Below are 27,497 nucleotides of genomic sequence, written 5' to 3'. Positions count from 1 at the left end.
AAAAAATTTAAGTGGACCACACCGAACTGTAGTTGATCACGTGATGTCCACCTGGGGAAGCGCCGTCGCGTCGCATTGTGGACGACGGGTTTGTCTTAATCCTCAACCGGCGTGGCTGATGCCCAACTTCAAGCGTACCAGATCCCAGCTCGCTCTCCCGGATTTTGACTTTCACCAGCTGTCCCGCTCTCCTCTAAAGGATGCTAAATCTGCGCAGCGGAAGCTCTCCAGTTCACCTCACCGCTCGACCCGGCCTAACAATGATCTCCATCCGGAGAACAGCTCGAAGAGGCCCTCATCTCCTCTTAGAAGGGCCCCATTTCCAGATGAACCCATGAGGAAGCGTGTTCGAAACGAGACCCCGAAGAGTGACGCCTGGTTGAAACCACTTTCGAACTCGCAAAGAGATTCTGGTCTCATCCATTCGAGGCCACCTCCCACTGCAGTCCGACGCTCGCGATCCGTGCCTCCAATACAGCAGTCTCCTTACTTTAACCTTCATGGACTTCCTCAACGCGAACAGATGGATCGTCAGCAGTCTTTTTCTGTGCCTCACTTGTCTCATGCTAGACCATTGAATACAGCGGAATCCTCTTTTTCTGTTCCTGCTTCGAGTAGCACTGGTGCATACAAGCCTAGAACACCGCAAGGTCTAAAACCGCCCATTTTGATGCCACCTATGTCTCCGTTAACGCCACTTCCCGTCACTCCTGCTGTTGATAGACATGTGGCCACCTCGTCCACGCGTTTTGAGTGTCTCATATTCCCAACCACAACAAATAGCCATGACGTTCCGTACGCGAACCACGAGCTTATATCCACTGTGCCTGTCAAGTCTCAGATATCCGCTGCCCCGTCCAGCCGCCTACCTCGTCCAGTGTCATCGAACAAACAAGACCGGAATGAACCGTCAGAATCACGTAAAACAAACCCGAGTTCTTCGAAGTTCACTGCAGCCGCCAACTCGCGTATTACTCGGAGCACCTCGAACCGACAACGAGAGGGTACACCGGGTGGTGGGGATCAGGTTTCTGCAAGCGCTAAAGGCCAGTTCACTGCAAAGCGAGCTGAAAGTGGTGCGTGGATATTCTAAGAGGACGACCGAGTCTAATTCAGTGCGCGTGTAGACTCTGGTCCAAACTCTGTATTTAAGCCTGCGTTGTCCAAACGGCAGGCTTCACTACTCTCATTCGTGAGGCCGCCCTCGGATCCAGTTCGTGGGAGTCGTGCGGCGACAGTGGAAACCGCGACTATCTCAGCTCATGCTACACATCCACCGAAGTCGTCGCTATCGTCGCTATCCTCTGCATTGCAGAAGCTGAGCATGCCCATGCCTCAGCGGTCAAGCACTAGCATGGGCTTCAATCATGATGCCAACGACAACCGGAAACATGAAGCGATCTTTAGCCACAAGACTACTGATGACATCCCATTTGGGACGTCAATCAAGCGCAATGGTCCATCAACTTCCACGTCCCGGGCCATCTCCATACCTGCAACACCGGTCCGCAAGTTAACGAGCATGAACCACCTGCCTCCACCGTCTAGCACGCGACAGACAACACTAATGCTGCCTCCTCCTGCACCTGGGTCGAATGGTGTACCCTCGCGCCCTGGAATGGTTGTTGGCCCAGCGAAGGCAAGCGTTGGAGCGAAAGGCCATCCTGTGGCCAGGCCCGGTCACGATCGTTCGCGCTCCTATGGCAGAGCATTCATGGGCGCCTTCGGCGCGAGGAGGCTCATGGGGAGTAGTCGGGTAACTCAGAAAGCGAGCAAACCAACCAGCTTGCCCAGTGTGGAGGGCAGCCCTGTGAAGTCTGCTCTTTCCCACCATGTCCGACTCGATAGCGGTCGGTTGGAAGCTTCATCAAACGTCGGAGAATGGTCAGGACATGCTTCCGGAAGCACGCAGGATCCGGAGCGTGCGCCTTCTTCGTCGGGGATTTTCGCTGGCGAACGTCGGGAGTCTGCTACGCTGGAGTTGCAATCACGCAGATGGGAAAATTTGCCGGGGATTTCCCCGCGCAGGAGCATGTCAATAGACTCTGAACCTTTGCAACCACATACGCCCACCACGTCATCACAATACCACATAGTCCCTTCGACATTCCACGGAAAGGGAAAGTCTAACTCATCTGAAGCTGCCGATAGCCGAGTGTCTTCCCTGAATGGGAAGATGCACAGCGCACCCGGACTCATGAGGCGCGCAAGCAGCTCGGGTGCCATTGTCTCCACTCGGAGTCTCAGTTTACCCCCCTCCACCTCAAACGGTTGCATCGATATCCTTTCAGATTGCACGATTTTCATCGACGTCCGTACGGACGACGGGGACGACGCCAGTCCTTTCTTCACTGACATGCTTAGTGGTATGGGTGCAAAGGCGAGTCTGGGCTGCAGCTGCAGAGCTTCGTTCTGATTGCAAGCTGCCTTTGCATAGATATTATCTCGCGTCGGGCAGACTTGCACGCATATTGTCTACAAGAACGGGCTGATGAGCACGCTCACTCGATACCGGTACGCGCACAGTGCCTTTGCTCCCATGCATGTGCTTGACAATCACACATACAGGCTTCTCAAAGAGCCAAGACCCTTTGTCGTCGGCGTCGCATGGGTGGTACAGTGCGCCGAGCGCCGCTCGCATGTCGACGAGACCAAATACTTGATCGGTCTGGAAGGGACCAACGTCGCGGGTACGAACAAGGTTTGTTTCAATTCCTCAAGGCATCACAGTTGCTTGATAGCTATTTGCACAGCGACGGAGATCGATGCTTCCTAAACAACTGCAGTCTCCGGATCTTGGTTCGCCCAACGACGGCTCCTCTTTTTCAAACGTCGCAGGCACCAGCTCAACTCCCGTACAGACGGCACAAGAGTCCGTCGGCGAGACGTCATCTACGCGTGGGTACACCAAACTGCTGTTCCGGGTCATACGCTTACATGTCGCGTTTAAGCTGTTGTGGCCAATGGCGACGCAAATGACTCGCCATCAGGGGGTGCACTTGCTCTGCTCCCGCTAGCGGAGGCTCGACGCCGTCGACGTGTTCTTTCCCGCGTATAGCTTGGCATCGAGGGGGTCGTCGGAAATACCAGTGTAATTGCATCGCGGCTCACTCACATTCTAAGTAGATCTACTGGACTCTATACCTCGGGCGCTCATTATGGATAGAACACGGTCGCAACTGATGTAATGAACCTCCATCTCTGGGACAATTGGATGCATTCTTGTTATACACGTTCATTATGTGTTCTCGCCAATGAAAGTTTGCAGTCTATCATGAACACACTCGTGTTGACGATGGAAGCGGCTGCAGTTCAACCTCGCCGGCCCCCAGAGATGACAGGTGTCTGCTGCCTGTGTAGGAATGCGACAGACCTGCTCCATGTAAGTCGTTCATTTTGTTTATTTTTTTTCTCGCAAACGATGGCACTCAGGCCACTCAGACGTCCGTCGAAGCAGCGCTTTTTGTCTAGTTCGCGCTCAGGTAGTAGGTCTTTACCTGGTTATTACCCGATAAGCTACGTTTGATGCGGTAGAAGAGCAGCTGGAGAGGACGTCTGTCATCACACATACTCGGACAGTTTCAACGTGCACCCATCGATCGCCATAAATTGTCATGAAACCTGACGTGCCCTTCACAGGAAGCATGAATGCGTTGCTCGATTATATCCTCTCAGATACTATGATGCATGCTGTGCAAGGCAGTGAGACCAGTGCGAGCGCTCACTACTAGTGCACTAGCTTCGCAAGCTGACAGTGAGTCATCTGGATATCCATTCTGCATGCTTCATGGATCACTTCTGTGAATCTATTGCGATGCTTTGCGGATATATGCATATTTGCAGTAGCAGGAACGGTGTATTAGCCGGTCTGTCGTTCTCGATGGCCTTTTCAAGGTTTTGATCTTGCAGTGAGTGTAAACCTTGCTCTCCGATAGACTCATGGGCGAACGCTACGCTGAATAGTGGGCCTAGTTCTATCTGGGTCCATTCTCAACAATACCGCCGACAGATATGAGCGTTCAATGCCGTTCCGTCTAAGGTGTCAAAACAGTCAAAACATAGCCGCCGTTGATACAGGCACCGCTATGCCGTATACTATCTGGCTTCCGATAAGGTCGGTTATGGCTGCCAATTGCTGATGACGAGGTGGCATATCCCGAGCGGTTGCGTTACTGTTTTGAGATGGCCGCATGTCACGTAGTGGGGCAAAGATACTGAGGGAGACATTTTGATATTGCTTTTACACGGAGAAGGGAATTAGAGCGGAAGCCCGGGGGAAGGCTCGCTCTTGATCAATTTCTACGACGATCTTCCAGGGGTTTTCTAGAAGAGATTTGCAAGAAGGGCGCGTGAGAAATGAAGTGGTCTCGGCGCCGCACAACTGAGCCGACCATACAATCGCAAGTGTTCATAGATTGCCGATCAGGTTCGTTGAATCAATCCCTCATATAATGTAGTATGCGCCTTTTCCGTTTGAAAATAGCGGGAGAAAAACAATGACTGACCATGGTGACGAGCGATCACAGTCGGATTACGCAGTTAGGCGATACTGTGTGATAGGTTGATGGCCAATAAGTTCAGAAAGCTGATCCCCTGAGGCGCAGACCATGGAAGGGAATCACAGCATTATAGAACCTCAGGAAGATCGTCTCTGGGAGGTGAGCCCATACGTATAGGAGGGGCAGTGAGGCTATGGGCCATAGAAACGGCTTCTGGCCGCGTAGGAGTGAAAAATATAAAAGACTACATGATACCACGACATCGGACTGGTACAGGGACCAGTGCAAGCTATGCCCAAGTACGACTGCTGCGCGACGTGAGGGGGAAATGACTCGTCGCATATGAGAAAAGTTCGCCGCGCTGGCAGCGGCAGTGCAAGTGGACACAAAGCATAAGTAGCAGTACTGCATCGGCGCCACACTGGAGCGTCTGTGGCAGTGATAGCGGCCGTGTCATTGATTGACGCTCATGATGCTGTGTCACAAGTCTCACCTTGCATTGCTCCGTGCAACCCTGCTTGCACCGCATGGATCCGGATAGCGTGTGATCGGGATTGGCTATGCACGTCTTGAAATGGACGCCGGAAGTTTTTCTTGTAGATGATATAAATCGTCGTAGTTTGAGAGCGGTGTTCTTTACTGCAACACCCTCTCCCCTTTCTTTCAAGAGCACATGGGCCGCATGGACACTAATACTCGCAGAAGATCTCCGCAAGGTCGCAGGTCTGCTCGTTCCCATGCTGACTCGACGGAGGTCGTCACATACCGCTTGGGCGAGCGCATGGTATACGTTACTCCTGCGGAGACTTTCGAGGTCAGTCGCACTGGATCGTTCATTCACAGCAAGTACTCAAGCAGCCTATTGGAAACTCACAGCAAGCCGTGGCATTTGCAAAGCGTGTCTTTCCCGACCAACTTGCGACGATCGATCGCAAGCGGATCACATTCACCGTCAGCGTCGTTGCATCGCATGAAAGGCGCATGGTCGAAATTGGGCCGATGGCATGGAAGGCCGTTGTCTCCACTCTCGCCCAATACGAGATAATCAATGTTATCGTCCAACCCGAGGCAAGCGGATCGGATGACGGCTTGCCAGATTATTTGGACGCCACGAGCACGGATTCCAAACGGTCATCAATGCACTTGGATTTGCCTTCCCCCTCTGATGCGAAGTCGCGCAGTCCTTCTCCAACACCTTCTCGCACAGAGAAGGCACTCAGTTGGCTAGAAAGGCACCTACCATGATCCTTATGATACAAACGCTTGTTAGAAATTCTTGACTGGCCTTGAAAGGACGTACCCCCGGTCCCAGACGTGATCGCCTTGATACCTCATTGTAGTATTTGATCCAGCATCGAGCGCTTCCTGCATCTCAAAATGTTGCACATTGATACCCATATTCCACATTTCTGACTATTTCCGTTCACTCCCTGCACAATCTACCGTGTTATCTTATAATCCATATACTTGTATTTGATACGAACGTATGACCTACCTTACACATGCAGTCGCTACGTAGATCTGGCTTGAAATTGATGCTGTTCGGTGTACCTTCGAGAATCAGTCTCATGGGTTTATCCAATCGTCAGGCCACGCCGATCAGAGTCTCGTCAAATACTGATTCATGGACTGTTCTTGAAGATTCGGCGAGCCTATGTCAATTACACAGGCCCCGTACGTGGATGACAGCGCCGAAGCACTATTCGCACAAGGCCAATATCACCGGGCTGCAAATCGTTTTCTACATTTCTCCGGCCAACAACAGTCGCGTGCTATGCAATCTCGATTCAGAGCGCTGATGTCTTGTTGACAGCTCTGCAGCAGGCGATACTCCCCTTCTCGGCGAAATGGAGGCAACAGCTCCAGAAGCGGCTGGCCTCTACGCAAGTCGAAGTGAAACAGTTCTCCGGTCTCCGGTCTTGAGTTAACACTGCATAATTACCAAGAGTGCAGCTCTCCATTTCGAAGTCATGTGCCAGCTGCGACTTTTTCAAAGGGCCGGCATACACACGAGGGCCTTGTATCGAGTCGGACCCTGTAAGTCGGCGGATCACCGTGGTTTAACACCGTATGCGAAACATCGTTTGATACCGTACCTTTGGCAAGTATAAATTTTGCTCGCAGACGCGTTCGCCTGAACTTCTGTCCGTTATCACCGAGGTTGCATGGAAAGACTTGAGTGTCGATCAATGGGCCCTGTCTTGTAAGCAAAAACACAATAAGAAGCGATGCACGGGTGTCGCAAACTGCAGAGTGAGCACGCAGGCACACCATATCTGGTAGCTATGCGTTTACTATTGAATGCTCTGGCTGGATTGTGAGACATCTAAGCTTGTAACGAGATTCGATGACAGCATGGCCCAACATGAAAGCGACAAACTGTGGACACATGGGACAAAGCGCCCACGCGCGCCTGATGCACAGCAAATCCAGTGCTTAAGACACTTCCGTTGAATGGCCTCCAGACGTATCTGCATTGTTCAGAAACACAGCCGCTTCTCAAGCTTACCGGGCGTCCGCTTCCATTTCCGAGTCTCCCACGTGTGTGCTGCGCACAGCTCAGCAACGCCACCAAAGGCAGATCATATTCAATATGGAGGAGGTGAAGCTGTACACAATCGACATACGAACAACTTCATAGATGTGTCTTCTCAGAGCAGGTAAGAACAAAATAGCTGTACTTTCCTCAGTCTTCCTATCAGATGTGTTGGACGAGGGCGCTCACATTTAAAAGGCTGAAACGACAGCTCAAGCAATATATCTTACGTCTCGGAAGAGACGCACATTTTGCCCAATTGTGTTCGTCGTCAGCGTAGTTCCGTCTTCCATTGCAATGCATACCTGTAACATATACACCGGCACCACAGACACATAGGACCTATGCTCTGCTATGTCTCAGCAGCGCCTTGCTCCTAAACGTAGCATTGTACTGCAACAGGTTGTTGATATCCCTGACCCAGTCGTCCTCTTTCCCAGGGCCGGCCCCCTCGCCTTCAAGCATGTCGAGTGGCTCGGCAATGGACGAGCGGTTGATGCAGGGAATCGGATGCAATGATGCATGAACTGTGACCGCCTCGCCGGGACCTAGGACGTGCGAGACCTGGCCATCCATGGAGAGCCCTGCCGATGCACGGCTGCGCTCACTGACCTGCGTACGCCGTAGGACACCGAAATCGTCATCAATCGGTAATAGAATGAGATGACCATGCTTACCTTCAGCGTGAGCGACGATGAAGATGGGAATACGAGAGGGCGGAAGGACAAGCTGCGCGGGCATATCGGAGTGAGGACGAGGGCACTGAGAGATGGGTGGACGATGGGTCCACCAGCAGAGAGCGAGTATGCCGTTGATCCAGTTGGTGTCGAAACAATCAGCCCATCCGACTACCCGCCTCCCAGTCAAATCTACGATGTACGAGCAATTGTGATACTTACAACAGCCTCGGTCAGATGCTGTCCATCAACAAAAATATCGATCGTGATCAGATGCGGACTCGAGCCGCGGTGAAGCGCGACTTCATTCATGACCTGCCAGTCTATCGGTGGAAGTCAGCGTCGGCCTACAATCATCGAGACACAACCACTTCCATGCCTGACGGAGGGTTTCACGTACAAACCTTCGCAGTGTGCATTCACGTGCTCGCCATCAGCATTCTGGAATTTACAGGACAGCCTCATCCGGTGCAACACGGTGGCGCGTCCTTCGAAGGCGCTGTCGATAGCCTTGGCATAATCGTCGATATCTAATGATGAACGCAATTGAAATTATCAGCTAGGTAGTACGGGGAGCACGGATGTGAGCTACTAACGGAACGGGAGAAGGAATCCGAGGGTTCCCATGGAGAAGCTCAATACAGGTGGCACCGCGCCTACTTTGAACAGCGATGAGGCATGGAGTATTGTGCCATCGCCTCCAAGCGTTATGACAAGGTCAATTTTCTCGGCGTCGGTACCTATAAACAACCGGACCTCCAGTAAAGATCATTGATTCATTCGTACTAACCGTACCTGGATGCCACTTTTCTACGCCTCCGGGCATGTCCGGTCGGTCCTCATGGAAGATGCGTACGTCAGGGTACTTTTCTCGGAGATAGCTTGTAATAAGCTTCAGTCTATCACATGCATTGATCATGTCATGCTGTGCTCACGACAGTAGCGTCTCGATGGCATCTACGATGACTTTTGTTCGATGTTTATTGACAATGAGAACGGATTTCGGAGGCCGCTCGAACCTGAGGGATCTGAGGAAAGTTCTGTAAGTTCACTGGCCTCAAATGGCAGCACACGGTCAAAATAGCAGAGAGAGGAAGGTCAGAGTCACAATCGAGGCAACCGGCCTGTGCTGGAGGATGTGTTATGTCCACTCAGGATGCCGTTGTCCAACAATAGCGAACTCGAACTCGCTCGAATTAAGTCACCGTGAAGTTGACGTCGCAGAACCACCTCAACTCGCAAGGTAGGGAAGCTTCTGGTGATGCCTCATACAGAACCATATGGAACCAACAGGTAGTGTTCGATAGTCGATAGCGGTATGGTCTAGCATGGCGTGCAGCAAGTACACGTACGTTGCGAACGTCCGCAACTGAGGCATGGACCGAGTTTGAAGATGCCATGCTGTGCTATGTCGAGATAGGAAAGCTGACTTCTGTTGATGCCGCACAGCACAATGAGCGATAGAGTGATGTGCAAGCCATGTACATCGTTGTCGGAGAGCCGAATGGCAGAAGGAGAACATTGCGCGCGGCAAGGAGGCGTTGAGCAGTTAAGCGCCCATAATCGGCCTGTGGCGTCTCGATGTGCGGTCTGCCTCAGCCTCTCACACGCCGGGGAATGGTCGACATAACGTCTCCTCCCCACCTCGTCTTCGATTGCGCATATTACTATTTGGAGTCCGCATAGATACTCAGAAAAGCTGCTACTCTCACGCACACGAGAAATCGCTCGGAGTCATTGAGATTTGTTCCTCTGCGAGGTTAACGTCCCGTCGATTCGAAAGAGTACATACAGCAGGCTTAGTAGTTACAATAGACATCATCCATACACATAGACAATCATGCATCCAGCCCGGATAGGATTTCAAACACGCTTTGCTTCCGTGCCTGTCCTGCCGGCCGTACTTTCGATGGCGTAGGTGAAGCTGCAGCTTTTTTCCGCTCTTTCTTCGGCTTCAGGATCTTTTCAGCGAAAGCATTTTCTTGTCCCTCAACGCATGCAGCTAATAAGTTGTCGAGGAGGGTATTTGCACTCTGCGCGGTTCCATCTGTCAAGGCGGCATGGAATCGACGTCCAGAGAATACTGGCATTGGACTCGGCACAAGGTCTGCGAGCAGTAGGACTTGAGCCAATTGCCCGATGCATTCTGCTGCCATGCTGACTTGAGCCAAAAGCTGAATGTTGCGCTCCTGAACTGGTACTACTGAGTCATGAGCTTCCGCAAGATCTTCTTTTGTCGAGGTCCACGAAAATGCCGCTAGAAATGCCCTCGCCTCGTCCTTCGTCCACTTCTCCATTTCTCTGTCCTTGTTACCCTTGCTCTCCTCCGCGCGGAGGTGCATACGCATCACCGTCCATCTTACCGCAAGCACGGCTGCGAGCTGAGCCCCACGCACCCGCCTAGCGCTCGGAACATTAGAACTTAGTGCACAGAATAGGAACGTCATCCGCGCATTTTCCTCCCAAAGCTGCACCGGAAGAGCTGACCCATTTTGCGTATTCTGTTGGACAGAGACAGGGATAGGAACCGAAAGCTTAGCCAACACCGCGTCCAAAGGCGGCACAATCACATCCTCTGCAGCAAGGTGCGTTCCTCGGCGAATGTATTCGGTGACGACTTTCTGGACTGGTGGAGCCGACATGTCAGAAGAGGACTGTGCTGATGTGGACATCAACACACCACCGTTCGCATCCTCTTGGTCACCCAGCTGCTCCAACGCACCTCGCAAAGGAGCAAGGAGATCGTCATCACTCTCCTCCACGACATCAATGAGTTCGTCTTCCGAGTTTTCCTCTTCATTCGCATCCGCGTCTGGGTGTCGTGGCAGCCCGATGCCAGACTCAAGCAAGGAGTAGTACCATTCTCGGATGGGCCGCCCGATGCTCCTCGACACGGTCTCCTTGTCCGGATGTTCCAGGAACAAACGCGACCAAGCCGTGCCCGTGCTAAGAACATCCAGTATATGTGGATCCAAGTCGCCTCGACGGTAGGCAGAGAGGTACAACGCTCGTACGCGTGCATGCGGACCTTGCTCGTCTCCAAAATATCGCGGATGGGGTTCATCGCCATTGGCTGCATCGTATGCATGTGAGACAATCTCCCGTTCATTCTGGTGATGCGAAAGGAATGCGAAGAGAGGACATGATTCGTGGGCATGGATTGCACAAATGTCAGATGCCCAAGAGCCCTGCTCCCGGTCTTCCTCTGCAACACTGCCGTCCTCGCTAGTATCTCGACCGTCATGACGAGGCAACGCATACTGCAATGTCGCTTCGGCAATGCGCTCCACTATGGACTCTTTTTCGCCGGCGGCCGTAGTATCTGGAGGCCGCAGAAGCAACGCGGTCACAGCAGCATCGATCAACTCCATGACGCTACCAATCTGTCTCCTGTTCCTTCTTTTGGGCGCTGCCTGATGAGATGACATCGTTGTGGCAAGGATTGTATGGAGCGTTTTTGCCACCCGCGTGATCCGCTGCACTAAAGTAAGCTGCCTCTCGAAGAATAGCGACCGTAGGCTCCTGCGCGGCGAGCTGATTTGTGCAGAGAGTAAGGCCGCAGATTCGGACGTCCCAGTAAAGTCGTTTCCGACCAACGCCCCCAGAAGAGATAAAAGCGATACGGGGAGTTCTAAGCGAGACGCAAGTGAGGCGGGAGTGTAGACAGCGACCATGAGCATGAGACGAGCACTGGGTTCATTGGAAACATCTGGAGGCAGTAGGCCCCGTCCCGTTCGTTGTTCTGCGACGGTACGCTTGCGTGCTTTTGGTCTGCGTACCTTTTGGAACCCATCATCGTCAACTTCCTCGTCAGCCCCGCTGTAGATGGATTCGTTCACGCTATCTGTCTCTGACACAGCAATCGACGAGATGGCGTGCCAGACCATCTCGTCCATCGGAATGTATCCTTTGTAGCCTTCCGTATTCAAGATCACGTAATCCGAGTCCCGGCCCACGACGTACGCACCGAGACGTCCTGCGAGAGCGACTGCGTACGGATCGCCTTCTTCATCCGCAAAATGCACATCCAGCAGATGATGGTATTGTGTATTGGAAGTAAGATCAAGCAAAGTTCGTATGCACACGTTATATGCAAGGGGTGGGAGCATAGATGTCTCGTGCAGGAAACGAGAAGTCGATCGGGCGGCAGCAGAGGTTCTGAAGAAGAGCAAGCCACCGTGGATGTTAGTCTGGTTGGAACGAGCAATGATAGTGGGGAATTTAATGCGAGGGTAAGGTCCTGCGAAATGTGTCTCGTGAGCGAATGCTCTCGCTAAGGCCTCATGCTGTTCGTGCTCCAGGAAGGAGATACGAACATAATCGACAGAACTCACCATCGAATACAAACACCACTCGCAGCCCCACCCTAATCCATGCAGAGACAACCTGAGCTATCAGTTTACAAAAAACATCATATTCTCCACCATACACCCAGGGAAGGTCTGCGCAACGGATCAACTCGTAGATGAAACTGCATCGCCACGAAGACCCGAGCGTACTAAGCAGAACGCAGGTTGAGTTTATATATGTCACTACTCACGACCATCCGTCCACGACAACTGTCGTAAGGCATTCGTCGTCTCCATCGGCAAATTCAAGCGTGTGCGCGAGCGTCGCCTTGTTCTCGCGCAGGTATGTAGTCAGTCCCAGGATGCCCATCGTCAGAACGGTGTCGATCGAATCTTTCGGCTGCAGAAAATCTTGACACCAGCGAGGGAGGAAAATTTTCCGATGTAGACCGTCAAGCTTTTAAATTTCCAGGCTCAAGAACAATCTCTCTGCTGACAAAAAGCAGGAGAAGAAGAGACAAGAATTCATGACGGTAGCGCGATGGTAGCGCGATAAGCCCTGTTCTGATTTCTGATCAGATATTTAGCTATATATGACGTAATCTGACTCCTCCCATCAATCTCACCATTCACAACCTCGGTCAGCCAATTGACGGCAACTACATCCTCGCTACGGGCAACATGCGTATTCATCGCTTGAAACAATCACTGCACCCGATCACATGTGCCACAACTGGTGGAGAGCGACAACACTTGCTTTTCGACCAGCCATCTCCCAGCGCCGCTTTTTCAGGACTACCATGTCGTCTGATAAGGAGCCTACTAATTATCGCATCTCTGTTGGTCCGGATGGGAAGGCGATCATGGATCTCACGTTCGTCTCTGAGGCGCTCGGCATGCCCGCAGAAAGAGGATACGGCTGGGCACGGTTTGACTTTGGTGACCGCATTGGACCGAACGAACGCTATACGATTATGCGCAAATTGGGCTGGGGAATGCATTCGAGTACATGGTTAGCTCGAGACAGCGTGTACGTCAGTGTTCACAAGTTTTGGGCTGACATCAGCTGATGCTTCAACAGGGAGAATAATTTTGTCGCAATTAAGGCACTTACGGGGCACATCACGAGCCTCATCCCTACCGGACAATGTTGGGAGCCAGACGCACTTCGTCTTGTCTCTGCACTGCCACAATCGCCTTATTGCCAGCGTTACATTACCGAATTTAACGTCCCCGGGCGCGTCTCGACGGACGGAGATCATCTATGTATCGTTACACCCGTGTACGGTGGCGACGTCAGGGCGTTGGGTGACGCATTATGCGGGGAGAAACCCAGGGCCTTTCCCTTCCGCCTCGCAAAGCGCATCATTCTCCACCTCTTACGCGGACTCGCGCATGCGCACAGCCGCCAGGTCATCCACACCGATTTGAAGCATGACAACATCTTCTTCACGACTCAGATGGGAACCGAGGACATTGAGCGGTGGATTGCTGAGGATCCTCCTCGTCACCACGAGCCGGAAAGGTCGCAGGGTACCATTATCTGTACGGCAGTGTCCCAGCCGCTGCCTATGATGCCTATGGAGGAGGCGCTACGTGCTACGTACTTACTCGGTGATTTCGGAACAGGTAAATTAAGTCATCGTGCATCTCCCATCACCATTGCTCATATTCGAACCGATGTAGCTGTCCATTCAAAACTACACGTCAACCGCGTTATAACCGTTCCTCCTCTCCGGCCTCCAGAAGTGTTCCTTGGTGCAGAGTGGGACAAAAGTGCGGACATCTGGTCGTTTGGGTGTTTGGTTTGTCATTTGTGTCCATTGATTTAACTTGCGCCTCATTCATTCACCAGGCCTACGAGCTTATAAATGGCCGTGCCTTATTCCGCTACAAGGTTGACAAGGGACGCAATCTCCCCGAGACTGAAAGTATGTTATACCAAATGATGTGCTTCACGGGGGAGCCGTTTCGCGCGAAGCAGCTCAACGTCTCTCCGCTCGCGGCAGAATACTTTAACGAGAGATGTACGCGTCTCCCATCGATTCTTTTGACTCGATTTGATGATGTTTTCCCCTCCAAGGCGAGTTGAAGCTTGAGCCGGAGATGTTGGACGTGTGCATCGAGGCGCAGATGACGTTGTGGAACGTCGTGCCCGAAGACCTCATAGACGACGCTGGCGCGTTCCTGCGGAGATGTCTGCATCTTGATCCGGACGAGCGGGCGACGGCGGAGGAGTTGTTGAGCGATTCATGGCTTGTTGACGCGGAATAATATGCCCGCATACTAGAGAGAATACGCCCTTGATAGATAGATAGATAGGTATGCGGATGATTGATGAATTACTACTCTACTCACCATTCAGATCCGGCGGGTGAACTGGCCGTCTTAACGCGCACATTATCTGGTCAAGACATACCTATCAATTTATTACAGTACATCTCATCAGCTCATGGCTCAACACCCGCGCAAGAAGCAGAGGACTACGAATACCACAAAGACTGTCAAGCCACTGGGGTCCTTCGCCGGAGCTCACGGATGAAAACAGCAAGGAGAGGAGACTTGAGAGCCTGCTTTTTGGCATTCATATGGTCCACCTGATAGGGAACAAGCTAACTTTCTGACAGTGTCCGATGGCGAGGGTGAGGTTGAGAACACTGGAGAGAAGCTGCGAAACGTGCTGGATTCCCACGTGTGCATTCTCCCTGCGACTGTAACGGCCAGATTGACGCTTGCATTATAATACTTCTTCATCGATGATGCCCCTCCGCATGCCGGGCCAACGGTAGTCGATGCAGCGATGAACGGTGTAGAGCTGGCATCCGGCGGAGGCTCTGCGGATGGTTCGGATGCGGAAGATACGCATCAAGACGAAAGCCGTGGGGAGGACGCTGCTTCGGCAGATGAGGATGGCTCGACACCCACGATACCAGTTTGCCCCGATTGTTGAACACTCTGTGAGCCACTAAATTTATGGTCTTCAGTTTTCGCTTTAGGCAGGGGAGAGCAGGGCCCGTCGAAATGCTCCACATGTCGCGTCCTTCCTCACTCTCCCCGCTCCGCGCTGACCCGATTTTGACTGGGACTCAAGGCTCAAGAGCATACCTCCCTACTGACGAAAAGCAGGAGAAAAAGAGACAAGAACTCATGACGGCCAGCGCGAATCCAAGTTCTGATCAGAGAAAATAAGCTAAATCTGGCATTTTGGATATTTGGCTATATATTACGTAATTTGACCCTTCTCCTGCGTGCCACACCTGGCGCAACGTTCGTCCTACCTACCACATCAAACTCACCGTTCACAGCCTCGGTCATCCATCTGACGCAGGCAACTACACCCTCGCTACGGGCAACGTGCGTATTCATCGCTTGAAACAATCACTCCATGGAAGTTATTTAGATTCGCCTGCGATACACTGTCAGATTCATTACTCCAATCACCAGGCAAAACACTCACCTCGCAGTTTTTTGGATTCAGCAGAATGCTTCTCGGAAATCTGCAACTCTTTCACGACCGTTTCCAACACGATGTTTGGCTTTAACAGCAATACCACGCGCGTCTCATCCTCAGCACCTCGCCCGATTCTCTGACATCCCATACTCGTCGCGCACAGCACGCGGATTTTCCGTGACGAAGGTCCTGCATGCTTATCCTTGTTGCTGGCATACTCGTCCTCCATGGTCTTTGGGTCGAAGGGCACGTCATAGAAGTTGCCAATTACTTCTATGTCGCAAGAAATGACGCGTTCTCCTATGACCTTCCGTATCTCGAGAGCGGCAAGGACAATCGACTTAAGCTTGCCTCCATATTGGTTCTTCAGAAGTTGTCCGAGGCATTCCGGACCCAGAGCGGACCCAGAGGTCACCACTACGTCCGTTACGCCTCGAACGAGGTAGTTCTGGACCACTGTCACGGTGTCTTCCTCCTTGGACAGTGTGTCGAGATAACCTCTGCTGAGAGCGCGCCAGCGACCGAATACAGTTTGGTTCTCTAACATGTGATGTACGACGTCAGTATGATCCCAGACGATCCTCGTTGGTCAACTCACCGCCGCGCCTGAGCCGCAGATAGATTTCCTGGAAAATGTTTTCATGCTCCTGATTTGTGAAACTCCATGCTGCAATAACGTTGTTGAGACGAGACACGAACATCGCCTGCAGCGCAATCTGGACACAGATGGGATCTTTGTGGTGTGGCTGCTCAAGAAGGAGAACAACCATGGATCTGCCCACGAAATGCTCTGTGTCCCCCACTCCCTTCGCCCCCGGACCTGCAGCGCGTCTCTCGGGTCTATATTCCAATGTCCCCGCCAATCGGGCGGCCATCTGGAATATCTGTGAGTTCAGGGCCTCGAGAGATCCGACCACATCCGCATCCGAGACACCGTCGTTTTTGCCTAGGTACTTTTGCGCATCCTGCAACTCCGCGGTCCTGGTTTGCAGCAATTCTACCGTGAGCTCATGCTTCTTCTGTGCGGTTGCAAGTGCATGACGGGACTCCTGTCGAGCCTGCTCCTCCCGCTGAAACTCCTTTTGAAGCGCCCGAAAATGCTCCTCAAGGTTTTGAGTGATTTGTCGTAACTGAGCACGATCTTCGTTCAGCTTCTGGAGAGTTTTTTCGGCCTCCGTCAGCTTTGCCGCCGTCCCTTGGCTGTCCTCCTCTGCGCGTTGAGCGCGTCCCCGCCCAGACACATGCGCCTGCGAAGTCCCGTTTCGTGGGTCCTGCTTGGGAGCGTTGGCCTCCTTTTGAGTAAGAGTAACCTCCATGGATGGTCCTCTACTGTGTGGCATAGACAAAGCACTGCCCGACACGTCCTGACTGTCCTGCATCAATACGTTGGGCAAAATGCGACAGAAGAGGGCGTACAGCTGGTAGAACATGAACAGACCGAATGTACGCTGCTGCGCAGTCGTCCTGGTACGTGTGCGCGGAAGTTTCCGTGCAGCACTTTTCGGCTCGGAGTTTATTTCAATGCCTAAAGTGCTTCCTCGAGCTCGCTTCCACTGCAGCATTCGCCTCGTGGCTGCTTTCTCAACTTGAACATTCTCAATGGAGGCTCTTCGCTGCTGTCTTCAAGACCGACTCTGTATGCAACGGCACACCACGTTGACTAGGTTGGATAGGTCATCGCTGAGAAGCAGTCCCACTCAGGCAACGAAGGTTCAGTTGCTGTTGATGAGCAATGCAACTGGCAATGACGTTCCCATTTCAGTGACTTACCTGTTTCAGCCTCTGACGTCTCTCGTTCTTCTCGGCTTGAGCAACCAGAGAGGTTTCTGATTCGTGCTTGATGCTTCGGGACCCGTTGTCCAGTGTCATATATGCCCAAGCGGCATGTTGGCACTGTACCCTCACTTCCGAGACGTCTTTCCTCTAAGTCGCGATGTCTCCTCTTCAGCCGTTCCGCGGATTTCAGCGAAAGCTTGTGCTTGCGTTCGACGTCGGCACGACTTTCAGTGGAGTTTCATATGCCGTGCTAGACCCGGATGAGATACCGGAGATACAAAATGTCACCCGGTAATGGGCTCGTTACATGTATCCCAATCCAATAGCGCTGATGCACTTGATAGTTTCCCCGGCCAGGAAAATGCTGCGGGGGACTGCAAAATTCCCTCCATCCTCTACTACAGTCAGGATGGTACAGTTCGTGCTGCAGGTGCGGAAGCTGCGCTCCCGGGAATGGATCTGCAGGCCGAAGACGAAAACCTCATCTATGTCGAGTGGTAGGTTACTTGAGGCACCAATTTAGACGTGTGCAGTGGTCTAACCGCTTGGTCAGGTTTAAGCTTCATCTACGCCCGAGTTCGTTGGCCCCAGATGATCTGGATGCCGTCATTGCACGGCCTTTACCCACTGGCAAGACTGCAGTGGACGTATTTGGAGACTTTTTAGCCTATTTATACTCATGTGCCCGAAAGCACATCACGGATTCCCATGCAGGAGGGGACCTGTTGCTGAGCTCGTTTGGAGATCGCATCGAGTTCGTACTTAGCCATCCGAACGGTTGGGAAGGGTTGCAACAGAGCAAAATGCGCCGCGCTGCTGTCCTGGGCGGACTGATCCCGGATACCGCAGCCGGTCAAGGCCGTGTTCACTTTGTAACGGAAGGCGAAGCGAGTATGTACTTCTGCATTCAGAAGGGCCTCGCCGCGAACTCTATGCAGGTAGTATTTTTTGTTCGTTTGATCGCATCATGGTCTGATTTTTTTGCCGCTGTCAGATCGGGCAGAATATACTGATCGTCGACGCCGGTGGGGGAACTGTCGACATTAGCGCGTACAAGTTTGTGACGGTGGCTCCGTTGTCGATGGAAGAAGTGGCCACGCCCGATTGTATGTTGCTATACAGCATTCTCATTCGCTTTGCGAGTATTCACCATTTCATAGGTATTCTGCAAGGTTCAACCAGAGTGAACGTACGAGCTCAAGCATTTTTGCAAGGCCAGTGAATTCTTTGCTCTTGCATCCGTCTGGTTCCCTGACCACACAGAATACACGACACAGATAAGCTGTGTGGTTCTTATTACGGAAATGAGGAGGATATCAAGACGATGATAAGGTATTTCGACAAGTACACGAAGCCCATCTTCAAGGACCGCAGTGAAGACTCGTATATCAAGTTCGGTTCGATGAGCTGCAACGATCCATCGTCAATATCCGCAGAGGACAGTTGCTTCTTACCGGGTACGCGCGGGCGATACGATATGTTCGAGATCGACATTGACTCACTTTCTGGTAGCGATGAGCTCGCTTCTTTCTTTGAGCCGTCCATTCGAGCAATCGTCAATGCTGTTGAAGGACAGCGTCGGTCTGTTAACGGTGGACTTAATGTGAGAGTCTCCCATAGCTACGTAGACAAACTGTGCTTTGTTGACAGCTGCTGTTTGCAGATGGTATTCCTCGTTGGTGGATTTGCGGCGAGCCCTTGGCTGTTCTCGCGATTGCAAAGCTCCTTGAGTTACTATGGCTTGACACTCGCCCGACCAGATCGTCACACGTAAGTGTATCACAATTATAAATTTATTTAGGATACTGACACCAAACACTAGGAGCAAGGCGGTGGCGGAAGGTGCTGTAGCGTTCTATCTAGAGCATTGGGTCTCAGTGCGAGTGATGAAGGTCACCTATGGGGTAGAATGCACTGTCGAATATGATGAAACCAATCCAGAACACCGTATCAGGCGCGGGCGCATTACTACCCGCCCTTCTGGTCGCCGTGCACTGGGAGACTCATTCTCAGTAATACTGAATAAAGTTAGTGCATGCCGATCCATCCTCACACGATTAGTCATCCAATGTTCGGTCTGACAGGGACGACGAGTGAGAGATAAGGAAGAGATGTACCGGAACTTCTTCAAGGAGTCACATGAGTCCACGACCCTTGACAGACTCCATACGTCGATAACTTGTTACAGAGGAACGACTCAAGACCCTCGTTGGACGGATCTCGAGCCAGGTAGGCACAATGCAAAACACATCGCAACTTGCCTGTAAATGTTCTTGCTCAGAGTCGTTTGCCACGCTCTGCACGGTGCAGGCCGATACTTCACGCGTTACCAAGGTCCAGCAACACGGACTCAAAGGTGTCTACTACACGCAGCACTACAAGGTCGTTCTGCTGTGCGGGCTTACGGAGCTGAAGGCGCAGATCAGCTGGATGGAGAATGTGCGTGTCCTGTGCCATGCGTGACAGGATCCTACTGACCATCGATCATATCCAACAGGGCGAGGAGAAACGGTGAGTTACATTCTTGCTATGGGAACGTGCCGAGGCTCGATCTGACATGCACAAACGTATAGCGGCCCCGCAACTGTGGTATATGACGATGATGCTGAAGCGATTCACTGAAAGGTTAGGAAGCTCTTCTCCACCCAAAAGCATTGGAGTCGCATGAGCCGACAGCAGCGATTCCAATGGTCTTCTCTGAAGTCTCTTGGTTGCACTGTTCTCGTCTCACGACAGGCGATTCCAATTATCTCTATAACTTCTAGCTTGTACTTTTCTTGTCTCATCGCACTGCGAAGTGCGACTGCAATGTGTTGATTTGATTGAAGTTATCCCTTCGTTATTTTACCTTGTAGGCGCTGAGGCTAGCGATGGTAAGAGTGACAAAAGGAGCGGCTGATATATACAAACAAACATCAACGCGCCCTTCGCAAGCTCTTTTTTTCACAGCTCGATTGTCGAAGAGACTACGCTTTTCCGTTCGCAGTTTCGTTAGAGGCACCTTTGGATTGTCGCTTAGGAGCGGACGCTCCATTGGCACTTGCAAGCCGTTTGCCTTCCAGTATGCTCATCAACCTTCGGCGGAAGCTCTAAATTGAGCATTAGCAGACGAGTTGGAATTACCTGCTCTTAACACAACCGTCAGTAAGGAATCCGCTGAAAATAAGAGGAAACTGATTCGTCTCCATTTCCGCAAACTTGAATACGCTTACGAGGACAAGCGAGACCCTGTGTCAACTCTCTCCCGATAGTACTTACGTACAAGCGTGCCCGCTCCACAAAGGTCAGTCTATCACATATTCAGCACGAAATTCTCGTATCCTAAAGATTGCCACAACCACATAAACGCATACACTTCAGAGCGCTTAATCTCTCCCAACTATTCCGCCACGTCCATCTCATCCTCGTCTTTCCCAAGCGCCTTGTCGAGGTCCTGGCCGATGTAACTCCGCTCTCCCTACGCCGTGAGCCAGTATTTGGGTGTCGGGTCTTCGCCCCACACCTCCTACTATGATTCGCGGCGACGACAGAAGCAATTATGATTGAATCTTCTGACAGGGGATTGGCCGAGATCCGCTTTTCGGACACCAAAGGAGGTGGTCTCGCGTCGATACGTCTTTTGATAGGTTGGTTAGCCCCCCACGTCCCCATCGGCTATATTGTACTCAAACGCAGAGCAGTCATCTGCCGAGCACTGTTAAAGCTCAACCAGTCATCAAATCGCCATTTTAAGGCAAGAAGGGTCAAAAACTCGCATGCGACTCATGAGCGATGTTGGCGGGTGCACCGTGAAGGTCTCTGGGCGACTGCATCCGGGTGTGGCAGGCCCATTAGCGCAATTATAGGACAGCCCGACAACCTCCTCAACCCCTTTGCAGGTGCTCGGTTCACGTGGGGGTTGCGGGTTTCAGTTCAAAGTGTAGCAAGGACGTAGAAGGTGCCCGCAACAGCGACCATGGTCGTAACGAAAGCTGCGAGCATGATCGTGCTGTCCATGCCGTCTGGTTCATCTGCAGTGCTTCAGGTTCAATGCGAGCATCACCTCTATGTGTGTCATGCTCATCATTCGTCAACGATTTATACAAACGCAGTTCATCCATCACCGTATCGGAATCGAAGGTTCTAATACGTGAGTAGTGATTTGCATCGCTAAACTGAGCCCTTGCGCAACGAAAGATTGCATCAGCGATAGGACAGTCACTGCGTCATCATACGTGCATGCTGGAGTCGATGACCTGACATTTTCTCCAAGAGGAGGCTGTCCGAAGAATACTACCACATCAAGATACAGCGACACGGACTTTAGCTCAATAGGTCATCATTTCTTCCCGTTGCCCTACGGGTAGTGACCATTAGTGGCCATCGTCATATCTCGAAGACAGCTCGTCTCACCTTCCTTGGACTCTCGACCGGATGCGCTGTGAGTATCAAGCTCGTGCAAAACGTTGTCCGAGACAACTCGGGATTTCAACAGCAGTATCGTGTCCAACTTGTTCTCTTCGCCAACCTTGGCTACACGGCATAAGCCCATTCCAGTGTTGCAGAGAATGACCGGCGACGGTGCATCCCCGATGGTGTGTCCATCGCCATATTCATCATCCATGGTCTCGAGGTTGACTCTCTGGCCAGGCTTGGCGATCATCAATTGGAATTCGCAGGCAGTTATATCCTCGACGACAGTCCTCTGCAGCGAAAGTACATGGTCGAACACATTCGTGATCTTGTCGCTGTACTTGTGGATGGCCTCTTTAACCGTCTTCTTCGTCAGTCTGACCAGGTACAGGATGTTTTCCAAATGTGCCGCACACTCTCGTGCGAACCACAATGCCGCTTGATGTGTATCCCGTGCCGCCAAGTGCCGCATGGTCAGCGCTCGCCATCGTCCGGCCACAGTCTGACATTCTATGTAACCGTTAGTCTCAATGAAAGTCAATGAGAGCATGGCCGCTCACCCTCAACCTTCATTTTCCCCCACAGTTCGTACATCAAATTCCCTGAAGCTTGTGGAAGCATAAAAGCCCATGCGCGCGTAAGCTTGCTTGCGAGGTGTATGATGCAGCTTTGCATTGCGACTTGTATGAGCATCGGTTCGTCTCGTCCCCGTCCCTTTCTTAATTGTTTTGTCAACAAGGAGCCAATCGTATTCTCAGCCCGCTTGATCATGTCGTCGGATGGAGCGGTTGAAACGGATGTCGACGATTCACAAACATGGACAATCTGTGCCGCCAACTGGTATATCTCCTCGTTGAGGTTCTCTACGATGTGTCGTACATCGGCGTCCGACACCGTGTTCCCGACAGTTGTGTGATAAGCATTGGCTGCACGCAGCTCGTCGGCTCGAGCCTGAGATAAAGCCCTGGATGCATTGAGCTCATTCATCAGGCCTTCAATTTGGCTGTTTCTGAGAACCAGTTCATTCTGGAGGGACGATATCCTTTGATCTCTGTCATACAGGGCACGGCGCAACTCCGCACTTTCGTTGCGTAAGTCTGACGGGCTAGCAGGGTATTCATGGAGCTGTGAATTTTCGTGTGTATGCTTCCTGCTAGCCTCCTTCGGAAGAGAACGCAAGTGTGCTTCCTGTTCCTGCGAGAAAGGTAAGTCGGACGATTGACACATTCTTTCCGACTCGCATCTCTCCAACGGGGCCATCGACAATGGTTCTGAAGCTTGGATCGAACCGTTTCCGTCTTGTAATGTTTCACTCGGCAACATGGTGGGATCTGGCTCTTGTGATCGAAAAAGATCTGCCACCGTCTTCCGAGCTTTACCATACAATGTGCTCATCACTGCCAACAGTAAGCCATTTAAGTGGCACAGGTCCAATCTAACATACCCGAAACGTAACGTGAAAAGCAGGATCCGTTGTCAACGAACTGGGTTTGCACGAGTAAGGTGTAAAGGTAATCCTGAGTCGTAGTAGGACGGCGTTGCGAGAGTAAAGCCTTGCGGTCGCAGCGCAACCCGAGTCAGCCTTACAACGCATGGCCTGTCACATGAAATAGAAAAGAAGTCGCGATGAGTACGCTGATTTTCATGGTTGCATTACTAAGATATGATGGTTTCCCGAGGCTACGCCGATGGCGCACGCGGTACTATCCTCCTGCTTCGTAGTGCCATGAGGCCGTACACGACTCCCGCGCGTGCAAGACACAGTATGTTGCTACTCAACGTTTAACCTTCAGGTTCGACTGGCCTCATTCCCACCTTTTGGTTCATTCTCTCGGGATGGCATCCAGAAAGCCATACTTCGGCAAGTGCAGGAAGCTGGTACTCTCACTGGATATTGGGACCACCTTCAGCGGCGTGAGCTATAGCATCCTCGATCCTGGAGAGATCCCTAGAATCAATGGGGTCAGAAGGTACGGGTTTCTACCTTTCGCACCACGGGGGTTTCTTTCTTGAAAGACGTAGGACTATGATGACACTATTTCAGGTTTCCTGGACAGGAGGGCACTGCTAGTGATTCAAAGATCCCGTCTGTTGTGTACTATGACAAAGAAGGAGGAGTTCGTGCTTGTGGCGCGCAGGCAACACTATCCCATGTACTTCTCGAAGCGGAGGATGAGAAATGGATTAAGGTGGAGTGGTAGGTCATTTCTACCTCGCAGTATATCACTGTTACAATGCATGCTTCAGGTTCAAACTCCACCTTCAGTCGCACAATGAACTGGCAGCGTTCAGCGATGAAGAAATGAAGTACAACTTCATGACGCCTGTCCCGCCCGGCAAGACAATCATTGACATATACGCTGATTTTGTTTCGTATTTGTACAGATGCACCCGATCGTATATTGTTGAGACGCATGCCGGAGGAGATGTCCTCTGGAAATCAGTAGAGGGAAACATTGATTTTGTTTTTAGCCATCCCGATGGTTGGGGTGGCTGGCAGCAAACCAAAATGCGCCATGCTGCTGTGCAAGCAGGTCTCATCCCAGACAGTTTGGAAGGCCATGCTCGAGTCCAATTTGTGACGGAAGGAGAAGCAAGCATTCATTATTGCATCGCCAGTGGCTTAGCCATTGATTCTATCAAGGTTAGTATGCCATCTTAATTCACATGAGACTACTCAATGTCCAGATTGCTAGGATGACAAAACCGTCATGATCGTCGACGCCGGAGGAGGAACCGTGGATATTAATACATATCAGATAGCAAACGATGACACACTGTCTATGGAAGAGATTGCTCGACCGGAATGTGCACATCTCCGCATATTGTGCCATATCCGTCTAATCTTAACTTCAGGTATCTTCCACGGATCGACTATTGTCAGCTTTCGTGCGCGGGACTTCTTAAAACGTTTGCGGTGATGAATCCTCTTCATATTGCTTGTGTTTAATAATCGAGTAGTAAAGCTGTCCAAATCCACTTTTGGCAACGATGAGGACATTGAAGAAATGTTCAAGCAGTTTGACAAGTCTGCGAAGCCGACGTTCAGCAGCCCTGGTGACTCAGTCTTCATCAAATTTGGGTCCATGCGGGATAGAGATCTCAAAGCTGGCATCAGGAACGGGCAGCTAGCTCTGTCCGGGTATGTGGGATAACGCATTATTACATACTGGAGCTTACGTCGGTATACGCCAGAGACGAAGTTGCCTCATTCTTTGAGCCATCCATATCGGCTATCAAGCAAGCTATCAAGAGGCAGTTGGACGAGGCAGAAAAACCAGTATCGGTAACAGAGCTGCCGAACATTCCGTGAACGTAGGCTGAATGTGATCTGCAGACTGTCTTCCTTGTCGGAGGATTTGCTGCCAGCCCTTATTTGTTCTCTCAATTGAATGAATACTGCGTAACCCTCTGTGTCGCATTTTCAAGGCCGGACAACCATACGTCTGTATTCACCGTTTCTGCGTATCACTAACGAATAATGCAGGCTGACGTCCGAGCAGGCATAAAGCAGTGGCCGAGGGCGCCATATCATATTACCTCGACCACTTTGTCTCTGCTCGTATTGCTCGCTTTACATACGGGACCGATTGCGTGACTGACTATGACGCTGCAAATCCTGAGCACGCAAGGAGGTCTAATAACGTTCATTCGAATGCCTCTGGCCGACGGGTGGTTGGTCCATGTTTTTCAACTATTCTCGAGAGGGTGATATCTTCGAGTCGTGGAACCTACCTTTCATCACTCGTCACTCATTTCAAGTTCTTTTCAGGGAACCAAAATATCCGAGGAGGCTGAGTTCGAGAAACCTTTCATCCAAGAATCACTGTACTCCTATAAACTTGATACTATCGAAGCGGATATCCTCCGGTACAAGGGATCCATGAAGAATCCGCGATGGACCGACAGCGAACCCGGTATGTTAGTTGGTTCACCGTGGATGTTGTCCTCACTCCACGATGATAGACATGTTTTCGAAGTTGTGCACGGTAACCGCAGACACGTCTAGCGTTCCGAAAATGCCCGTATTGGGAAAGACGGGCATTTATTATAAGCAAAAGTATCGTGTTGTGCTGTCGTTTGGTCTGACGGAATTGAAGGCGCAGTTAAGTTGGATCGAGAATGTATTGACTGTCAACTTCTTCCGATTGACGCAACAGCTGATGCTAATTTTTGGTGTCTAGGGGGAGGAACGAAGGTGGAACATCCGGTTCGCCCTTGCTCGAGATGGTTGTACTGACATCACCTAGGGGTCCTGCTACGATTGTCTATGACGACGAACTCGCGATTCAGTAGTCATGCAATATGAACGCACAGCGCCTAGGCTGCCGCGGAGATGTAGTACACTGCGTTGAAATGATTAAGGTGGCCTTGAACAGGAGGAAATGTATGACTACTGACTGGGTTCAGGGGGGGTGGGTTAGCAGAACGAGGGCAAAAACGTGCTCATGCGTATCATATCTTCATGTCTATGTATGCGGCTCGGTCACCACAGGAGCGACGCACTGTTTTCAGGTTCCTTTCTTCGGATTGCGTGCCGATGTGTCAATGTACATGGTAATCCTTGTCCACAATTATGAGCGAAAGTTACGGCTAAGAGCAGCCCATCGTCGACATGAGCATACCACCAAGCTTTCTAACAGAATGAGTGAAAGTTACGGCTAAGATTAGCCTCATCGTCGACACAAACTGAACAAATTATCATCATTGCGATAGCAGTCAACGTCGTCGAATACGCTCATGGTATCATTACATCGGAATACATACTACGACATTCTACATCTAACCGTTCTCATCCAGCAATCCGTCCAATGCGTCCACGGGAGGCGGCTGCTATGCCACCCCCATCATCACATCCCCATCAACACCATCTCGCTCTTGCCCCGTCCATCCCAAAATATTCTCCGAGACCACCCTCGGTCTAACGAGCATCACCTCCGCGCGCCGCACCTCACGCTCATGCTCGCCTCTCTCAAAGTCCACGCGTGCAAGGCCGAGCGCGGTCATGCCTAGGATAGAGACGGCTGCGGCGGCGCCGTCCATGTCCACGTCCACGTCCGCGTGGGCGCATTCGTCTTCCATCGTCTCTGTGTCCACTAGCCCGTCCCCATAGGCGTCGGGGACTCGTACTTCGAAGTAGGAGGCACGCCAGCATTGGACTGTTTTCGTGTTCTTCGGCTGTGTCGGTTCTTTCTGCGTTTTGCTGTTCTCTTGTTGTTGTTGAGGCGCTTTCGCTTTGGGCTGTTGTTCGGCCTGAGGTGGTGCAAGCTCGTCCTCCGGGATGACATCTTCCTCTGGGTTCTTGCTTATACCCTCCGACTTCTCTCTCTCCGTTTCCTTCTCTTCCTCGTCCCGATTCTTCTGCGGCTCCTCCTTCTCTCCGTCCCCGGTGTTCTCCTCACCATCTGCTGTGCTCTGAGCTTCTTCGGCGTCCTTCTCCTTACCTTTGCCCTTCTCTTGGACCTGCTCGTTTCCGCTATCATGCCCCCTTTTGTCCTCCGGCGCGACGTCGTGTCCCTTCTCGATCTCGCGTCCGTCGTCACCATGCGTCTTCTCTCTCTCCTGGCTGTCCATCGTCTCAGCCAACGACTGAGCTGCCTCGTCATCCAAGGTCGCCTCGTCCACCCCAATATCCTGCGACTTCGAGCCTTCCTCTGCCTCCTGCTCCTTCACCACCACCTCCACCTCCTCACTCGCATCCGCCCCCATAACGCCCAGCGCCTCCCTCAACGCGCGCGCATTATCCAGCAGACTCGCGAGCGTCCCGCGATACCGACTACAGAACAGCCGCGTGAACGCCTCGGGGACGCCCGCGAGGAGCATCACGGCCGCGACGGACGCGGCGAGGAGGTGCGACGGGGTGTGTGCGGGCGAGAG

General features: G+C 51.8%; 10 protein-coding genes across 10 annotated transcripts; 5 read left to right on the top strand and 5 right to left on the bottom strand.

The window, feature by feature from the left end:
• Positions 1-94: 94 nt before the first annotated feature.
• Positions 95-3,268, top strand: LAESUDRAFT_709067 (uncharacterized protein). Its single transcript, XM_040906707.1, has 6 exons — positions 95-1,076; positions 1,128-2,380; positions 2,438-2,514; positions 2,569-2,701; positions 2,754-2,898; positions 2,952-3,268. The coding sequence occupies exons 1-6, from the start codon at positions 119-121 to the stop codon at positions 3,056-3,058; spliced, it is 2,673 nt and encodes an 890-aa protein (XP_040758041.1). The 5' UTR covers positions 95-118; the 3' UTR covers positions 3,059-3,268.
• A 1,912-nt stretch (positions 3,269-5,180) lies between these two features.
• On the top strand, positions 5,181-6,053 carry LAESUDRAFT_732400 (uncharacterized protein; the record flags this gene model as incomplete). Its single annotated transcript, XM_040910233.1, has 2 exons — positions 5,181-5,313; positions 5,376-6,053. Coding segments are annotated over 2 exons (502 nt in total), but the record flags the coding sequence as incomplete, so codon positions are not given.
• A 1,324-nt stretch (positions 6,054-7,377) lies between these two features.
• On the bottom strand, positions 7,378-9,112 carry LAESUDRAFT_739675 (ATP-NAD kinase; the record flags this gene model as incomplete). The annotated part of the gene is made up of 8 exons (XM_040911025.1): positions 7,378-7,647; positions 7,713-7,883; positions 7,935-8,035; positions 8,117-8,242; positions 8,309-8,452; positions 8,508-8,593; positions 8,648-8,724; positions 8,918-9,112. 8 exons carry the CDS (start codon positions 9,110-9,112, stop codon positions 7,378-7,380), a joined length of 1,170 nt encoding a protein of 389 aa, XP_040758039.1.
• A 326-nt stretch (positions 9,113-9,438) lies between these two features.
• On the bottom strand, positions 9,439-12,585 carry LAESUDRAFT_688293 (uncharacterized protein). The gene is made up of 4 exons (XM_040905984.1): positions 12,253-12,585; positions 12,047-12,183; positions 10,393-11,952; positions 9,439-10,338 (listed from the first exon to the last, which is right to left on the bottom strand). Exons 1-4 carry the CDS (start codon positions 12,369-12,371, stop codon positions 9,551-9,553), a joined length of 2,604 nt encoding a protein of 867 aa, XP_040758038.1. The 5' UTR covers positions 12,372-12,585; the 3' UTR covers positions 9,439-9,550.
• A 312-nt stretch (positions 12,586-12,897) lies between these two features.
• On the top strand, positions 12,898-14,275 carry LAESUDRAFT_666462 (kinase-like protein; the record flags this gene model as incomplete). The annotated part of the gene is made up of 5 exons (XM_040905255.1): positions 12,898-13,031; positions 13,083-13,630; positions 13,688-13,806; positions 13,857-14,028; positions 14,085-14,275. 5 exons carry the CDS (start codon positions 12,898-12,900, stop codon positions 14,273-14,275), a joined length of 1,164 nt encoding a protein of 387 aa, XP_040758037.1.
• A 906-nt stretch (positions 14,276-15,181) lies between these two features.
• Positions 15,182-16,880, bottom strand: LAESUDRAFT_709054 (uncharacterized protein). The gene is made up of 4 exons (XM_040906706.1): positions 16,869-16,880; positions 16,051-16,820; positions 15,459-15,992; positions 15,182-15,407 (listed from the first exon to the last, which is right to left on the bottom strand). Exons 2-4 carry the CDS (start codon positions 16,790-16,792, stop codon positions 15,394-15,396), a joined length of 1,290 nt encoding a protein of 429 aa, XP_040758036.1. The 5' UTR covers positions 16,793-16,820; positions 16,869-16,880; the 3' UTR covers positions 15,182-15,393.
• A 505-nt stretch (positions 16,881-17,385) lies between these two features.
• Positions 17,386-19,850, top strand: LAESUDRAFT_764717 (uncharacterized protein; the record flags this gene model as incomplete). Its single annotated transcript, XM_040913492.1, has 12 exons — positions 17,386-17,519; positions 17,573-17,725; positions 17,782-18,166; positions 18,223-18,334; positions 18,389-18,446; positions 18,492-18,831; positions 18,892-18,998; positions 19,051-19,240; positions 19,313-19,457; positions 19,510-19,667; positions 19,726-19,739; positions 19,802-19,850. The coding sequence occupies 12 exons, from the start codon at positions 17,386-17,388 to the stop codon at positions 19,848-19,850; spliced, it is 1,845 nt and encodes a 614-aa protein (XP_040758035.1).
• Positions 19,851-21,079: 1,229 nt separating this feature from the next.
• LAESUDRAFT_816588 (uncharacterized protein) lies at positions 21,080-23,184 on the bottom strand. Its single transcript, XM_040914791.1, has 4 exons — positions 23,065-23,184; positions 22,181-23,017; positions 21,621-22,130; positions 21,080-21,564 (listed from the first exon to the last, which is right to left on the bottom strand). Exons 2-4 carry the CDS (start codon positions 23,013-23,015, stop codon positions 21,536-21,538), a joined length of 1,374 nt encoding a protein of 457 aa, XP_040758034.1. The 5' UTR covers positions 23,016-23,017; positions 23,065-23,184; the 3' UTR covers positions 21,080-21,535.
• Positions 23,185-23,366: 182 nt separating this feature from the next.
• Positions 23,367-26,213, top strand: LAESUDRAFT_732387 (uncharacterized protein). The gene is made up of 13 exons (XM_040910232.1): positions 23,367-23,590; positions 23,665-23,817; positions 23,868-24,264; positions 24,317-24,428; positions 24,477-24,530; positions 24,582-24,762; positions 24,816-24,906; positions 24,958-25,064; positions 25,124-25,328; positions 25,393-25,537; positions 25,587-25,744; positions 25,805-25,818; positions 25,871-26,213. The coding sequence occupies exons 1-13, from the start codon at positions 23,457-23,459 to the stop codon at positions 25,914-25,916; spliced, it is 1,797 nt and encodes a 598-aa protein (XP_040758033.1). The 5' UTR covers positions 23,367-23,456; the 3' UTR covers positions 25,917-26,213.
• Positions 26,214-26,453: 240 nt separating this feature from the next.
• Positions 26,454-27,443, bottom strand: LAESUDRAFT_764714 (uncharacterized protein; the record flags this gene model as incomplete). The annotated part of the gene is made up of 1 exon (XM_040913491.1): positions 26,454-27,443. The coding sequence occupies one exon, from the start codon at positions 27,441-27,443 to the stop codon at positions 26,454-26,456; it is 990 nt and encodes a 329-aa protein (XP_040758032.1).
• Between the last annotated feature and the right edge of the window lie 54 nt (positions 27,444-27,497).

This window comes from Laetiporus sulphureus (assembly GCF_001632365.1).
Source record: "Laetiporus sulphureus 93-53 unplaced genomic scaffold LAESUscaffold_85, whole genome shotgun sequence".
In the NCBI taxonomy this organism is placed as follows: Eukaryota; Fungi; Basidiomycota; class Agaricomycetes; order Polyporales; family Laetiporaceae; genus Laetiporus; species Laetiporus sulphureus.
Note: the sequence above shows the minus strand (reverse complement) of the source record. Positions and strands in the feature narration are given on the sequence as shown.